At 41.1% G+C, this 17,500-nt stretch overlaps 2 protein-coding genes across 3 annotated transcripts in view; one reads left to right on the top strand and one right to left on the bottom strand.

Annotated features, from left to right (window-relative positions):
* The window catches only part of mok (MOK protein kinase), a 10,270-nt gene extending 3,409 nt beyond the window's left edge, over nucleotides 1–6,861 (top strand). For both annotated transcript variants that reach the window (XM_079386364.1, XM_079386365.1), the window contains exons 7-12: nucleotides 1–48; nucleotides 121–222; nucleotides 4,750–4,923; nucleotides 5,219–5,339; nucleotides 5,954–6,145; nucleotides 6,238–6,861. The exon at nucleotides 1–48 is cut by the window's left edge and continues 131 nt beyond it. In XM_079386364.1, the coding sequence (XP_079242490.1) occupies nucleotides 1–48; nucleotides 121–222; nucleotides 4,750–4,923; nucleotides 5,219–5,339; nucleotides 5,954–6,145; nucleotides 6,238–6,309 (709 nt within the window). In that variant the 3' untranslated portion in view covers nucleotides 6,310–6,861. The remainder of the gene's footprint in view (nucleotides 49–120; nucleotides 223–4,749; nucleotides 4,924–5,218; nucleotides 5,340–5,953; nucleotides 6,146–6,237) is intronic.
* A 491-nt stretch (nucleotides 6,862–7,352) lies between these two features.
* Nucleotides 7,353–17,500, bottom strand: part of wdr20a (WD repeat domain 20a) — an 11,131-nt gene continuing 983 nt past the window's right edge. Inside the window, exons 2-4 of the mRNA XM_079386352.1 lie at nucleotides 16,536–16,718; nucleotides 13,909–15,129; nucleotides 7,353–9,006 (exon numbers count right to left, since the gene is read on the bottom strand). Coding sequence (XP_079242478.1) covers nucleotides 8,953–9,006; nucleotides 13,909–15,129; nucleotides 16,536–16,718 — 1,458 coding nt within the window. The 3' untranslated portion in view covers nucleotides 7,353–8,952. The remainder of the gene's footprint in view (nucleotides 9,007–13,908; nucleotides 15,130–16,535; nucleotides 16,719–17,500) is intronic.

Here is a 17,500-nt window from a genome sequence, read left to right as displayed (position 1 = left end):
GAAGATGGACGTGTGGAGCGCCGGATGCGTCTTCTTCGAAATCCTCAGGTGCTTCCACCGTGCTTTCAGCCGTTCTGTGGTCATTTCTTGATTCTAATTACTGGTTTCCGTGTCTTCTAGTCTGAGCCCTTTATTCCCCGGCCGAAACGAGTTAGACCAGGTCAACAAGATCCACGAGCTTCTGGGCACGCCGGACATCACGCTGCTGCAGAAGTTCAAACAGTGAGAACAAACCATATTTCATCCCTCTGGGCTGGAGAGAGAACAGAGACCTAACAAACTAAGAGCACAAACGCAGTCACATACAGACACAGAACAGAGTCATAAACACCATCAGTTCATAAAGTTTACCTTAAATAGAGATTATAAACATCTGAGGACAGTTGTTCAACAGTAATCTGATCGGACTCTGGCCATCGGATTGGATCAAATCTTGAAAATGGGTTGTTCAAAAGAAAAAAAGGATTCTGAATTCAGATTAGATCTTGGTTTTGATCTGGATTAAATCCTCAGTTTGTGTTGTTCAAAACGTTTTAGTAAGATTGGGATACTTTTGATCCAAAAAAACGGGATTATTCTGATCCAAGCAGAAGAGTGGATTTCAGGAACAAAAATGTAATAAAACTTTAAAACTGGTCCAAAAAATACAACATTTGTAACGTAATATATCCCCAAACAGCTGTCAATATCAAAGAAAAATATATTTAATTTCTTTTTTTTTTTTAAATCACTGATTGTAAACTACATTGGCACAATCATCAGAGATGGACCAGTCAGTAGTTATTTGTGTAAATGCAATGCAAAACATAGCCATTTTTTCCCATCATCATGTCCCTTTAGGGGCTCCGTAGAGCACTAGTAATCCAGATTTGGAAACCTGAAAAAGTGTGTATCTGGATCATGATGATCCAATCCAATTTAGCTTTGATAAACCGGCACAGAAGTAAGATGGCTCTTCTGATCCTGGATAGCAAAACATGGGATTTCCAAACCCAGATCATTCTGATCCAGATTAAACTGTTTGAACAACTGGCCCCTGATGAGATGAGGACTGGACCCGGAAACATCACGACTTTTATAAAGTGTATAATAAAGCATAGTTGTAGAGTATAGCATTTAGAAGCCAAGGCCATTATCAAATTAACAGAACACTTGATTTCCCATCAAGGAGTTTCACTTTTAGCTAAAACAGTTTAAAACTAAGCTGCTTAGAATTGTTGTGCAACAAAAGGACGGTATGCTAGAGCGGTTGGGATATCACGCTCATGTGACTCTGTTTGTGTTGAAGGTCCTATGGAAGCAGAATAATGACAATAGTTTTTGAAACATAAAGCATGCTGAATTCCACAAATCGAAAAAAAAGATGCATTGCAATTAACAGTGCTTGCATTTTTAGGTCCTGAAATTGAACAAAGTTGTTTATTTAAACTGTGAATATTTCAATTCTAAATATTTCACACACATTTTCATAATTAAAAATTAAATAATTCATATTCACCTTACAGAATTCACTTCCAAAATATTCAGTCTGTTTAAAAACACGATGTATAATATTCGACAGGCAAATTTCGGTCATTTTATTTAACTTTCCGAATTCACTGCCACAAATTCAGTGGTTAAAATTCGGCAGAAAATTCAGCGTTGCACATCCGGGACCCGCAGGAATAGCAGTAGAGCACCGATGCATGATCTCCAGCTGATGTCAGCCGCTCACCAGCAGGTGGCGCAATCGGCTGTTGATGAAGGCCATTCATTCACAAAAACTGATTTGCAGAAATGGAGCATAATCTTTATTTCGGTTGCTTAGTTTCTGTAACTTTGTATCATTGCTTGTGTGACCGTGCTGTAATACTGGGGTTCCCCGTCACACTCCAGCATTCCCCGATGACGCGTAACCTCCTCAGTGATACAACTAATACAGCGATACAACTAGTACAGCGATACAACTAGTACAGCGATACAACTAGTACAGAGATACAACTAGTACAGAGATACAACTAGTACAGCGATACAACTGATACAGCGATACAACTAGTACAGCGATACAACTAGTACAGCGATACAACTAGTACAGCGATACAACTGATACAACTAGTACAGCGATACAACTGATACAACTAGTACAGCGATACAGCGATACAACTAGTACAGCGATACAACTAGTACAGCGATACAACTAGTACAGCGATACAACTAGTACAGCGATACAACTAGTACAGCGATACAACTAGTACAGCGATACAACTAATACAGCGATACAGCGATACAACTAGTACAGCGATACAACTAGTACAGCGATACAACTAGTACAGCGATACAACTAGTACAGCGATACAACTAGTACAGCGATACAGAGATACAACTAGTACAGCGATACAGCGATACAACTGATACAACTAATACAGCGATACAACTGATACAACTAATACAGCGATACAGCAATACAACTAGTACAGCAATACAACTAGTACAGCGATACAACTAGTACAGCGATACAACTGATACAACTAATACAGCGATACAACTGATACAACTAATACAGCGATACAACTAGTACAGCGATACAACTGATACAGCTAGTACAGCGATACAGCTAGTACAGCGATACAACGAGTACAGCGATACAGCGATACAACTGATACAACTAATACAGCGATACAACTAGTACAGCGATACAACTAGTACAGCGATACAACTAGTACAGAGATACAACTAGTACAGCGATACAACTAGTACAGCGATACAACTGATACAACTAATACAGCGATACAACTAGTACAGCGATACAACTGATACAACTAGTACAGCGATACAGCGATACAACTAGTACAGCGATACAACTAATACAGCGATACAACTAGTACAGCGATACAACTGATACAACTAGTACAGCGATACAGCGATACAACTAGTACAGCGATACAACTAGTACAGCGATACAACTAGTACAGCGATACAACTAGTACAGCGATACAACTAGTACAGCGATACAGCGATACAACTAGTACAGCGATACAACTAGTACAGCGATACAACTAGTACAGCGATACAACTAGTACAGCGATACAGAGATACAACTAGTACAGCGATACAGCGATACAACTGATACAACTAATACAGCGATACAACTGATACAACTAATACAGCGATACAGCAATACAACTAGTACAGCAATACAACTAGTACAGCGATACAACTAGTACAGCGATACAACTGATACAACTAATACAGCGATACAACTGATACAACTAATACAGCGATACAACTAGTACAGCGATACAACTGATACAGCTAGTACAGCGATACAGCTAGTACAGCGATACAACGAGTACAGCGATACAGCGATACAACTGATACAACTAATACAGCGATACAACTAGTACAGCGATACAACTAGTACAGCGATACAACTAGTACAGAGATACAACTAGTACAGCGATACAACTAGTACAGCGATACAACTGATACAACTAATACAGCGATACAACTAGTACAGCGATACAACTAGTACAGAGATACAACTAGTACAGCGATACAACTAGTACAGCGATACAACTGATACAACTAGTACAGCGATACAACTGATACAACTAATACAGCGATACAACTGATACAACTAATACAGCGATACAACTAGTACAGCGATACAACTGATACAACTAATACAGCGATACAACTAGTACAGAGATACAACTAGTACAGAGATACAACTAGTACAGCGATACAACTAGTACAGAGATACAACTAGTACAGCGATACAACTAGTACAGCGATACAACTAGTACAGCGATACGATACAACTAGTACAGCGATACAACTAGTACAGCGATACAACTAGTACAGCGATACGATACAACTAGTACAGCGATACAGCGATACAACTGATACAGCGATACAACTATCAGCTCACTTCAGTGTCCGATCTTGACGTAACAGGCTGCAAGCCGTTGTTTCAGTGTGGACTCCTCTCCTACGTCTCCAGAAGCCGATGAGTATACCTACCTTCAACTTACCTGTTTGTCTAACCTGTTGTTCTCCGTCCCGTCTGTCACCCCTGTCTGCAGTCTCGCCACTGTTGGGGATTCATCTCGTCTGGCTCCGGCTATCCTCTCAAGTCTCGTCCTGTAATACCTGTGAAGCAAAGGACAATATCAGTTCTGTCGTTAGATCCCCGGGCATCCAACCTCAAGTTCACCTACTCACCTTTCAGCACGATCTCCAGCACAATCACTGTAAATAAAGGCACATTGTTATCACTTACCTCTGTGTCCGCCTGCTTCCGTTACACTAATACAGCGATACAGCGATACAACTGATACAGCGACACAACTGATACAGCGATACAACTAGTACAGCGATACAAGATCTCAGAACACTTTACTGATGATTATGCCAACTATATACAGGCAAGCAGATGAGGTCAGAAGAACGCAACGCGCTGCATTTTCGTTGCTTTCCCTTACCACTGATCTGTAGAGTCGACAGTCCTACAAATATATCAATACCACGATTAGTTTTAACAGTAAGCAACCACTTTATCTTAAAATGTGTGTGAAATATTTAGAATTTAAATATTCACAGTTTAAATAAACAACTTTGTTCAATTTCAGGACCTAAAAATGCAAGCCCCAGAAATACAAGACATTAAAATACAAGCACTGTTAATTGCAATGCATCTTTTTTTTTCGATTTGTGGAATTCAGCATGCTTTGTTTCAAAAACTATTGTCATTATTCTGCTTCCATAAAGGTCTCGTGCGATGCGCTTCGATTTCCCTCCTCGCAAGGGCTGTGGGATCTCCCAGCTGATTCCTCACTGCTCTGCAGCGGCTCTGTCTCTGCTGCACCAGATGTTGACCTACGACCCCGAGGAGCGCATCAGCGCCCGTGCAGCGCTGCAGCACCCCTGCTTCAGAGACCTGCGGTACGAACACCACTGAAACAGAAGCATTCAAGCCTTCAGAAGTGCAGAAAACAGCTTCACTCAGGCATTGCTTGCTCGTGAAAACATTTGACCTCTGAATGCATTTCTCAGTGATGCAGCTGTCTTTATGAACACATGATCAGCCTGATATCACTTTCAGAATAAACACACAATGGCTTCTTCACTAACCGTGAGATGCTGATGGGTTTCAGTTAAATCACAAACGACAGGATCAGTCTGTACCTGTGTTTGAGACGAGAGTGCTTTAGCTCGTTGTGTGGTGTGTTTTCTGCAGGATGGCTGAGAGGAAAGCAGCGAGTCTGCGGAAGGCGTTCGGAGCCGTCGAGGGAGAATCCAGTGGGATTCCTGCATCCGTGGATCAGCTGTGGCGCATCGCACGGCAGGGAAGACGTCAGGTACCGCTTCACAGGAGAATTTAAACTGAACATTTTAAAAATGCCAAATACAGTTATTAATAAAGCACTAATCATGCTTTTTGAGGAAGAAAAATTCAATATGCAATAATCCAGTCTGTGATGTCAGGGAACGAGCTGAAGCTGAACCAACACATCCCATAAGACACCAATCACATAAACGTACAACATTAGCATCATTGCAGAAGCTTCGTTTGCACAAAATGTATTTAGTCACCACTTGAACCCATCTATCATACACTAGTACACTCAAGTGTACAACAAATACATTTTTAAATACAGAGAGATGTTAAAAGTGCATTTTAGTTCATATTCATGGTGTCCCAAAATAGCACAGTTGAGTACACTTAGATGATCTTAAGTTTATCTTAAGAAGTACTAAAGAATCATTTTTAATATATTAAGAACAAAATTAGTGCGAGAAAGTAGAGCACTTTAAGTGCATTATGGAAGTGCATTTTTTTTAACCCTGGGTTGTCTTTCATGAAATGCATTTTGACAGAGAAAGCAGTACATAAAGAGTGAAATCTGCAGCTGTGATGACATGTTTTAATTGACACCATTCATTGTGCTGACTCTTATATTCTCCTCTGCAGCATCTCAAGCACACCGGCGACCCGCTCAGCCGACGAAACGCCTCGCATTTCCCTCTGGAGCTACCAAAACTCAACGTGGTGGTGCCGACTCCAAAAGTCCCTTACCCTGTGTCCAGCTTCCCCACGCTGAGCGTCTCACACCGTGGCTCTCTGCCTGCCATCACCAAAAAGTGCCACTCGCGTCTGACCAAAGTAATCACACCCCTACACCAGTGCTTTCATCTGATCTAGAGCCTGCTGTCTGTAACCTGTCCTCTCAACCTCTTCTCTTCTGATTTGAAAAGCCCAAAGAAGAGCCACGCCATTTCAAGAGCTACTTCATGCCTCCGCTGGAGCGCAACCCAGACAAGTACTGATGAATACCGATGAGTACTGATGAGTACTGACGAGTACTGACGAGTACTGATGCCACCGAACCGCATCCGAGTCTGTGCACTGTGCACCTTGTGCTGGTTTGAACAGTCAACAGACTAAAAGAGTCAACATTTCACATTACAAAATAAAAGTTTTTTGCACTCACAGAAACATGCCGTTTTCAAAGCAGTACGATACGCATCGTCCCAAATCATCTGACATAACTGCATTTTATTTCTTTCAGATTGTTGAAAGCAGATTCTATAAAAATGGATGTAATGTAGAATGAAAGTCTGCTGCTTTCTATCATTTATCCCAAACCAGACAAACGAATCTCTCGAAACCAGACGATCTCCCGGCAGAGACAGCAAGTGCCATTCCTTCCTTTAAGATCTCTGTGCCGCTTGTTCCTGGTGTTATTACACATTTTATATTTGCACAGAAGTTTCACGATTATTATAAGCAGCATCGCTGGTTTGCTATTATTGGGAGCCACTGTGACTTTCCACAAGTGGACTTTATAGTCTTCAATAAAGGGGTTTGACTTTACACTCATTGCAGACTGCCATGTTTTGACATTTGCCTTGCTTTTGATTGATCTCTAACGGTAATCATCGTTACTGAACACTGGTGCACATTTAGCAGATCTGTAATCATCCGCTTGATTTTTACATTATTTTTTACAGATTTTGCATTAATGTAAAATTTGTAAAAAATAATGTAAAAATCACCAAGCGGATGATTCTCAAAATCTTCCTTTACATTAGTTTTTCTGCACTTTTTTTTTCCAATTATACCAATCAGCTTAAATAAAAACTAGTGCTGCCAAACGATTAATTGCATCCAAAATAAAAGTTGTTTACATAATGTGTACTGTGTATATTTTATATATATATATAAATACACACACATGCATATATATCTAAGAAAAAATATTACGTTTATATAAAATATGTATATCATTTATATGAATTTAAATATATATTTTTTCAACATGTTTGTGTGTCTTTATATACATAATAAATATGCAGAGTACACACATATTGTGTAAACAAAAACTTTTATTTTGGATGCGATTAATCGTTTGACAGCACTAATAAAAACATAACAGGGTGGTCAAATAAACTAATTTCCAAAGGTTATGAATGTTGGCTGATGTACAGTAGAACAGAATCCCCCAAAACAGGACAAGAAGTGTTATTCAGTCACACTGGAGCAGCATAAAAAGGCACACAGGCCGTAATAACAGCAGCAGCTCGGCACTAGTTTGTGTTCCAGCTGGTTGAAGTCTAACTAGTACACACAACACACACACACACACACACACACACACACACACACACACGAGACCAAACATCCATGGACTTTTTTAATGAAGAGCAAAATGTGAAATGCAAAATGTTAACCACATGAATCAATAATATGAGCACTTGCTCATCCTCATCTCTCCCGGTTAGTGTGTGTTTCATCAACAATGATTGGCAGTCACAAGAAAAAGGAACGTTAAACGTTTAATAGCGTCACACGGTGAGATTCTACCGATCCGCCGAGTCGCTCTAGTGGCTTGTTTTAGTAGTACATAGAATAAGTTTGCATTTGGTAAGCAAAATATGAACTCTTCCGTAAGGTTTGTTTTCTCTGCGTCTGTTAGACTTCATGAGTCGACATACAGTCCTATATCAAAATACATCTGGGTGACTTTTGTACAAGAGACAAGAAAACTAAAACAGAAACCTGCATATTTAAGATCATTTTTAATATTATGTCTATTTTTCTGCTTTAGAAATGTCACTATTTCCTGTAATGATGACAAACGTAAACTAGAGTTACTGATCATTTGCTTTCGCCCCAATAAATCACTGAGTTACAATATTATACATATAATACAAAGCAGATTTTTATCTGAAACAATATTAAAATAAATGCTCAATAGATACAAAGTTTGAATCATAATTCTCCACATTATACCGGTCTGTGAGTCCTCGCACACACAAATGTAAAGCCATTCTCTTCTAATAAACTATTAAGTGCAAACTAATTTTCTTTAAAAAACTATGATTGCAGCATCCAGCTTTTCAGATTCAGATTTCAAGACAGAGGATATTAAAGCCAAGTGCACCAAGGCCTTCCCCAAACATCTATTTCTTTCTTTTTTGTCTTTTTGATTCTTTAAAGTAGTTACCAAAAAAAAAACTCAAAACTAAAAAATAAAACAAAATCAGTGCAAAGTTTTCAACAACTGGGCTGGAATATGTTCCATATGAAAGAGGCTGAAATTAAAAGCGTATTAAAAGGATCTGGGATGGAAGCGAGTCTCGAGCGGTTTGGACCACCAGGTCTTTCTCAGCAAAAAGAGTTCAAGCCGACTGCTTTTCCACCCTGGATTAAATGATTCCCACACCTTAGGCAAGCTTGAAATACACAGGAGAAGAAAAAAAATCATACAGTGAGATGCATTTGAGAGTGAAAACAACAAAACAATTCAAATAAATACTCTGGGAGAACAGAAGCAATGGAAGGAACCCTGCGGATGCACAGATTCTGCACGATCTCTGCGAACACGGGCCTCCAGAACGACAGAAAGAGGAAAAACACGGCGTTCTGAGCGGCGTGATGCACATCTCATAGCAGCAGAAATATCCTGGCTATACTACTGTTCCACTGGGAGAGTTGGCTTGGTTTTGGGATGACAACAACCCCTGGAAAAAAGGAAGAAAAGATATTTGAACGAAGCCAATCATACAGATCAGTGTCATAATCAAGTAGTTAAAGACTAGGGTTGGGAATCGAAAATCAATTCCAATTCCAGAATCGAATACTTGTAAAATTAAAATTTCGATTCCGCCTATCAATTTCTGTGCGCACATCTTTTTTTTTTAACTGGTGAAAAGGAGCTGTTAAGAATGTATTTGTCTTTGAATCATTCGTTCAAGAGATTCATTCAAAAACACTGAATCATCCAGTAATGAATCATTGAATCATTACATTCATACATTCCATGAGATATTTAGTTGTCTAATGTTTTTTCTTCAGAACTGTGTGAGAACTACAACCTCCATGTAAAAAAATAAAAAATAGAAAGTCAATTCATCCGTGAGGCTCTATTTCACACAAACGGCTCTTAATCGAGTCCAGTTTTTCTGCAGCCGGCTGATTTTTGTTCATGATGTTCAGCAGCAATTAAATGTTTTGCAAAAAGAGACAGAATAAATGTTTGTTTTTTTTTAACCACATTGGAATTGAAACTGGGAATCGATCAAATTCAAACATTACCCAACCCTATTAAAGACCTAGCGATACTGGGCTCTTTTACTAGCGCTCACATCAACACATACAGCGTTCACCGTGAAAACAAGCTCTGCACCAAAGCCTCAACTCAACAAGAGACTCCGCTAGAATCATAAAACCACTCAAAAACAAACATTTCTCTCCGGCGTGTGAATGTCCAACCGTTCCTGGAGACCGACTCCAGTGCAAGTCTAAAAGCAGCCTAATGTTTTTCTGAATTTGTATTTAACATGATCATTTAATAGAAACATTGTAAGTTACTAATTATAATGCTTACATTTCCTCAGTAATTCAAACAGCAGCTACAGAAAACAAGCAAAGGACATCTACATGAGTTATGTGGTTTAAAAAACGGTCCCGTTATAATCAGTGAAGCTGCCTACACTATGATCAATAAATCTCTTATACTTACATCTCATGTACATCTGCACTTTAGTTTATGATGAGAGAAATCACTTGAGAGCTCAAACAACAGAACTCTGCTGTCTCAGCGATGACTCATCTGAACGCCTCTGATTGGCCACTGCGTTCATAAACTCAACGGAATCGTGTGTGATTGGTTATAACACGCAACACTGTAAAAAGGCGTAAAAAGAAATATGACGGAACAAATAAGCTCTAATATTAATTAGGTAGTATTTCTAGCCTGATAATAATAATAATGGCCTTGCTATAGTCAGTGGCATCGTCAGGCTATCGTCTATCAGCACAACCCTCGACCGAGCGTGAATGTGGAGGAAGTCGGCGAGAGCAGAAAGGAACTCCCCATTAGGGATGGCCGATATCTTATCGTTTGCTATATACCGGTAGAAATTCTCCCCGCGATAACAATTAGTCTTCCTGCGATAATAACGATAAAGTCTAGTTGTTAACATATTTGTGTGTGCGACAGACAGACGTTCATCGCTAAACGAGGAGCTTCTTCTATAATCTGGATCTGGTTTGGTCAGGACTGTACAGTGCAACAAAACAAAAACAGTCTGAGCCTTGAATAAATATAGTACAGTAGCACAGTTTGGCATGTGTATAAGCCTGTTGTCCAAGATATCATTTATTGACATTTATCTCCAAATGAACTTAACATCAGTCAAGTGTTTGAAATAACGTTTTGTGATCAGACGTGGTTTCATATCACAGAATGAGGGAGAAATCATACTATTTTATAGTATTATATACAGCGTTAAAGGCTATGTCGATTAGCATTACATTATAAATATATTTTATCCTTATAATAATACCTTGAAGAACACAGATAAACCATATATTGTCGCAATGTCATATATTTATTGTCTTCAAGTTTCCTGCGGTTTTATTCAGCAATAACGGGATACTTTTGTCCATATTAGGGACTTCCTGGAGCTTTCCTGGGACTTCTGCGATGCATATGTAACCCTGGAGCACAAAACCAGTCTTAAGTGTCATTTTTTTGAAATGGAGATTTATACATCATCATCATCTGAATAAATAATCTCTCCATTGATGTATGGTTAGTTATGAGAGGACAATATTTGTCTGAGATACAACTATTAGAAAATCTGGAATCTGAGGGAGCAAAAAAATCTAAATATTGAGAAAATCTCCTTTAAAGTTGTTCAAATGAAGTTCTTAGCAATGCATATTACTAATCAAAAATGTACAGTAGTAATGTACAGTGGTGTTTAGCTCAAGGTCTGCAGTTAAAGTCATAGCAGATGTTTCTGCAGACCAGTCCAGTTCTTCCACACTGACTCAATCAATCATGTCTTTCTGAACCGTGTCTTATACACAGAGACACTGTCATGTTAGAATAGAAAAGGGTTCTGTCCAAACTGCTGCTATAAAATTAGAAGCACACAATTCCCTAGAATATCATTATATGCTTTAACATTAAGATTTGGTGTACTTAATATCCTAATGATTTTTGTCATAAAAGAGAAATGTATAATTTTGATCCATACAATGTATTGTTGTCTATTGCTACAAATATACCTGTGTTACTCATGACTGCTTTTGTGCTGCAGGGACACATATGTGGAGTTTCTGCACAAGAGCACCCTCCGGCTTCCAGGATGAATTAAACAGTCAATACATTACGTGTGTACTCAGTAATGCTCACAACACCCTATTTTGGGTAAAAATAGAAAAGATATGACTTTTCTCTAAAGAAACAGGATCTTTTTTGTCTCTTGGTGGATGCATAAGATTCCCTGAATTATTGGCATTGATATAGTTATCACAATAAATACCAGAAATTATTAGGGATGTAACGAACCATGAGCCGATTGAAAATCGATTAAAAATATATGACGATTCAAATCGGTTGAGATGCCAAACACATCATGATACAATTAGAGTAGGAGTTTATATGACTGTATCTCTGAGGGGAACTGACTGTCTTTAGAGAAGTTTACGTGGCATTTCCTTTTCATCTCACCTCTGAACGATGCATATTTAAGTAGTGTTCAGTAGTTTAAAGTAGTTTACAGCGGTAAACACTGTATCATTGCGGTTCATAAGCGCTTCGTTTACAGCGGTAACCAAGGAAACACTGTATCATTGCGGTTCATAAGCGCTTCGTTTACAGCGGTAACCAAGGAAACACTGTATCATTGCTGTTCATAAGCGCTTCGTTTACAGCGGTAACCAAGGAAACACTGTATCATTGTGTTCATAAGCGCTTCGTTTACAGCGGTAACCAAGGAAACACTGTATCATTGTGGTTCATAAGCACTTCGTTTACAGCGGTAACCAAGGAAACACTGTATCATTGCTGTTCATAAGCGCTTTGTTTACAGCGGTAACCAAGGAAACACTGTATCATTGCTGTTCATAAGCGCTTCGTTTACAGCGGTAACCAAGGAAACACTGTATCATTGCTGTTCATAAGCGCTTCGTTTACAGCGGTAACCAAGGAAACACTGTATCATTGCGGTTCATAAGCGCTTCGTTTACAGCGGTAACCAAGGAAACACTGTATCATTGCAGTTCATAAGCGCTTCGTTTACAGCGGTAACCAAGGAAACACTGTATCATTGCTGTTCATAAGCGCTTCTTCGTTTACAGCGGTAACCAAGGAAACACTGTATCATTGCTGTTCATAAGCGCTTCTTCGTTTACAGCGGTAACCAAGGAAACACTGTATCATTGCGGTTCATAAGCGCTTCGTTTACAGCGGTAACCAAGGAAACACTGTATCATTGCTGTTCATAAGCGCTTCGTTTACAGCGGTAACCAAGGAAACACTGTATCATTGCGTTCATAAGCGCTTCGTTTACAGCGGTAACCAAGGAAACACTGTATCATTGCGGTTCATAAGCGCTTCGTTTACAGCGGTAACCAAGGAAACACTGTATCATTGCAGTTCATAAGCGCTTCGTTTACAGCGGTAACCAAGGAAACACTGTATCATTGCTGTTCATAAGCGCTTCGTTTACAGCGGTAACCAAGGAAACACTGTATCATTGCTGTTCATAAGCGCTTCGTTTACAGCGGTAACCAAGGAAACACTGTATCATTGCTGTTCATAAGCGCTTCGTTTACAGCGGTAACCAAGGAAACACTGTATCATTGCGGTTCATAAGCGCTTCGTTTACAGCGGTAACCAAGGAAACACTGTATCATTGCAGTTCATAAGCGCTTCTTCGTTTACAGCGGTAACCAAGGAAACACTGTATCATTGCGGTTCATAAGCGCTTCGTTTACAGCGGTAACCAAGGAAACACTGTATCATTGCTGTTCATAAGCGCTTCGTTTACAGCGGTAACCAAGGAAACACTGTATCATTGCTGTTCATAAGCGCTTCGTTTACAGCGGTAACCAAGGAAACAGTGCATCAGTGCTGGCAGAGTGAGTCTTCTGATATGTTTCATGTAGTATAGTTTCACAAAACTAACGTCAGACCATTCTGTTTTTGCTTCGAATTTCAAAATTATTCAATCTAATTTAGATTAAAAACTGCTCATACAGCAAGCAGGATGATGATTAAAATGCAGTGGCTGCCTCAAAGTTTAAATGGAAAGAGCACAGACAAAGTCTTAGTTTGTTTATACGAAGGGATTTCTTTTATTTGTGTAACTTGCTTATTAGATTTGGGGTTTGTTTTAAAATTTCAATTTAGTTTTGTTATATTTCAAATTCACAAAGAAACGTGCAGCAATAGCCTAATAAAAGGACACCTCATTTACTGTATAATGTCTTCAATCTCATTTTGTAAAAAAAAAAAAAATTGTGAGAAAATCAAATCGTGAAATCAAAATTGTGAGTTGAGTGAATCGTTACATCCCTAGAAATTATCGTGATATATTTTAAACCCCATATCGCCCGTCCCAACTCACCACTTTGCCGGGTCTCGCCCACGTGCAAATAAATCCCTCCTGACACGCGGTGACTATACAGTCCTCTAGAAAGATGAGCACGGTGAGTCTCTCGTGCGCGATCTTTTTACAGATGAGCGGCTCGAGTAGCGGCACGTCCTCCATGCGCGGGCACAGCTGCGTGCCCAGAGTCTTGGCCGGGTCCGTTTTGGTTTTGGCCAGCAGGTTGAGCTTGTCGCTGCTCTTGCTGCTGATGTGGCCCATGCTGTGGTTGCGCTTGTGGTCTTTGTCGGGGTGCCGCTCTTTGCGGTCGTGCAGCGAGAGCGTGGCGAACTTGCTGACGCCGGTGGCGATGGGGTTGTCCGAGGCGGCACTCTTGCTGTTAGCGGCGGAGTGCGGGAGGCTGTTGGAGCGCGGCAGCGGCGCCGGGAGCGAGCTGGAGCCCTCGCTGCTGCTGGCGTTCATCACGTTAGTGTGCGTCCGCGTCCGGGACAGCGGCAGGTGCGGGAACAGAATGTCCTCCGTCAGGTCCCACAGGCACAGCTGAGTGTCCTGCCCCACAGAGCCAAAGCGGTAGGTCACGCTGACTGGCCGGCTGTCTGTGGAGTTGCGCTTGGACAGCCGAGACTGTGTGCTGTTGGCTCGCTCACGGCCCGAGTGCATCTGGTCCTGGAAGTCCTCGTCGCTGCCGCTGAACTCCATGGGCTCGCTCTCCTCCACGCTAGTGGTGTAGTGGTCGAACGCCACCACACTCACCCAGGACTTGTGTCCGTGTCCGCGGGCGATCACACGACCATCTGCGAAGGACCAGACGGTCACCAGGTCGTCCTCGCCGCCGGCCACGATGTACTTCCCATCGGGGCTCCAGCAGACGCAGAGCAGGCCGCCGAAGTAGCTCTTCATGGTACCGTGGAGCTCCACCGCGTCGAAGTTGAAGACGCGCAGGAATCCGTCCTGACTCACGCAGGCCAGGAACTTTCCGTCGGGCGAGAAGGAGAACTCGTTGAGCGCGCCCTCACCCACCGTCCACTTCAGCAGCGGGTTGCGCGTGGACTTGCTCTTGCAGGTGTGGACGGCGTAGCTCTCGCCCTGCTTCAGCAGCTGGTAGTGAGGCGCCGTGGTGCCGCAGGTGTGCTCCACATTATACAGGTACAGGCTCCCGCTGGAGTGACCCACGAGGAACAGGCTCTCAGAGCCCGGGACCCACTTCACACACGTGACCCGAGACTTATCTATCAGTCTCTGAGCGGTTCAGGAGAAAACACAAGACAGAGAAGACACGGGTTAGTTAGAGCGGATGATTATCATCAATGCATCCAAAGTTGCAAATTTAACTTATGCGCAAAATATCAAATAAAATGTTTACGAATAAGGCACCGTTTCCATCCAACGAGTCAAAGAGAACACAATCATCACTTCCTGAAACACTGGCACTATGCATCACTAAGAACAGTAGTTGAAGCCACTGAATATAATAATGTTCATATCTGATGAATGACTTGCGTCTCAGAGCGAGCAGATAAACACAATAAATACTGTCACTGCTTTCTGAGGCGGATGCTGATGTTTGGGAACGCAGTCGTTTAACACAATTATACAGAAATACTTTGACGACAGACTTTGTCCAGGCATTTCAGAACGACCCAAACTACATTTCAGATGCTGTGAACCAGATCGATCCGCTGGTTACTCAGTTATCCCGTCTCATAGCACAAACTCACATGACTTTTGATGCACATGAAGGAATTTATTCGGGAAATGTGTTTCCATCTCCCATTATTTACATTAACCCTTTTTTGCACAAATCAAAAACCACCTCAAGCGAACATTAAAACGTTTCTGCAAATTAAGGGATTTTGGCGTTTCCATCACTTGTTTCTGATGAGATGCTTCAGAATGAGCATAAAAACAGGGTGATGGAAACATAGCTAGAGGCACTGCTTTCAGTTACATCAATTGTATTACATTAAATGTATTAAAGGAGTAATGGAATATAATTACAGCACTTTTTATGATTAAGCTATAGCGTTTGTGCATTTATACTAAATGTATTCAGACTACTGTTTTAGTTATATTTTTATCATGGTATTGATGTGCTATATGTGTGGTTTCATAATTTGAAACAATATCACTCATTAGAACATGCAGAAACTAAGAAATTAATTAGATTAAGTCAATTTAACGGTCTGATTTCTACAACTTTCATTGTGGAGCAAAAAACTGGCTTTAAACTTGAAAAATACAAATTTAACATTTGTGATAATTATCGATAATTATCGATACTGACTGATATGAACAAATTGCGATAATTGTTTTGACCATATCGCCCAGCAGAAAGTACTTCTGAAAGTAATTATAATACACTATAGTTTTAATAAACTGTATGAAGGAATATTACGCAATTTCTGTTGTGCAGCAGTCAGATAAAACAAAATCCAGAACAATTAAAACAGACACAAAATGTCTGGAATTTTTTTTATTTAATTTTTGTTACTTTCCTAGGGCCATCCTTTTGGATTATTAAAGCTGAATTAAACCTTTAAAACTGAAATCCAGGAAAACAGGAAACACAGAATCTGGGAACAATTCAAACTGAATTTGTGGAACATGTAAAAACAGTCTATTTCCCAGAGCCCTACGACACTCACTTCTTCATTGAAGAGTTTGCTGGTCTCCTTCTTGATGGGGTCGATGAGCTGCACCTGTCCGGCGGAGAAGCCCACCAGCAGAGACACGCTCTCCGCCGTTGCCGTCAGGTGATTGAAGTCGTGGCACGTGGGCTGCGTTCCCTTGTAGATCCTCTTGTCTATGGGCTTGCTCAGATCAGCGGCCTGCAGAGAACACAGAGAGATGAACACCTGCAGCGCTGCCAAACACTCTCACACACACACACACACACACACACACAGACAGACAGACACACACACACACACAGACACTCACACAGACAGACAGACACACTCTAACACACACACACACACACACACACAGACAGACAGACACACTCTCACAGACACACACACTCACAGACACAGACAGACAGACACACACAGCCACTCACACACAGACACAGACACTCAGACGCACACTCACACAGACACACACAGACAGACACACTCTAACACACACACACACACACACACACACAGACACACACAGCCACTCACACACAGACACAGACACTCAGACGCACACTCACACAGACACACACACAGACAGACAGACAGACACACTCTCTCACACACACACACACACACACACACACACACACACACACAGACAGACAGACACACTCTCACACACACTCACACAGACACACACACTCACTCTCACACACACACAGACACACACACTCACTCTCACACACACACACAGACACACACACACACACACTCACACAGACACACACACACTCTCTCTCACACACACACACTCACAGACACACACACTCACGGACAGACAGACACACACACTCACACACACACAGACGGACACACACACTCTCTCTCACACACACACACACACTCACAGACACACACACTCACGGACAGACAGACACACTCACAGACACACACACACACTCTCTCACACACACACACACTCACAGACACAC

Source organism: Barbus barbus (genome assembly GCF_936440315.1).
Source record: "Barbus barbus genome assembly, chromosome: 30".
In the NCBI taxonomy this organism is placed as follows: Eukaryota; Metazoa; Chordata; class Actinopteri; order Cypriniformes; family Cyprinidae; genus Barbus; species Barbus barbus.
The sequence above is the reverse complement of the archived record's forward strand: the minus strand, read 5'-3'. Positions and strand labels throughout refer to the sequence as shown.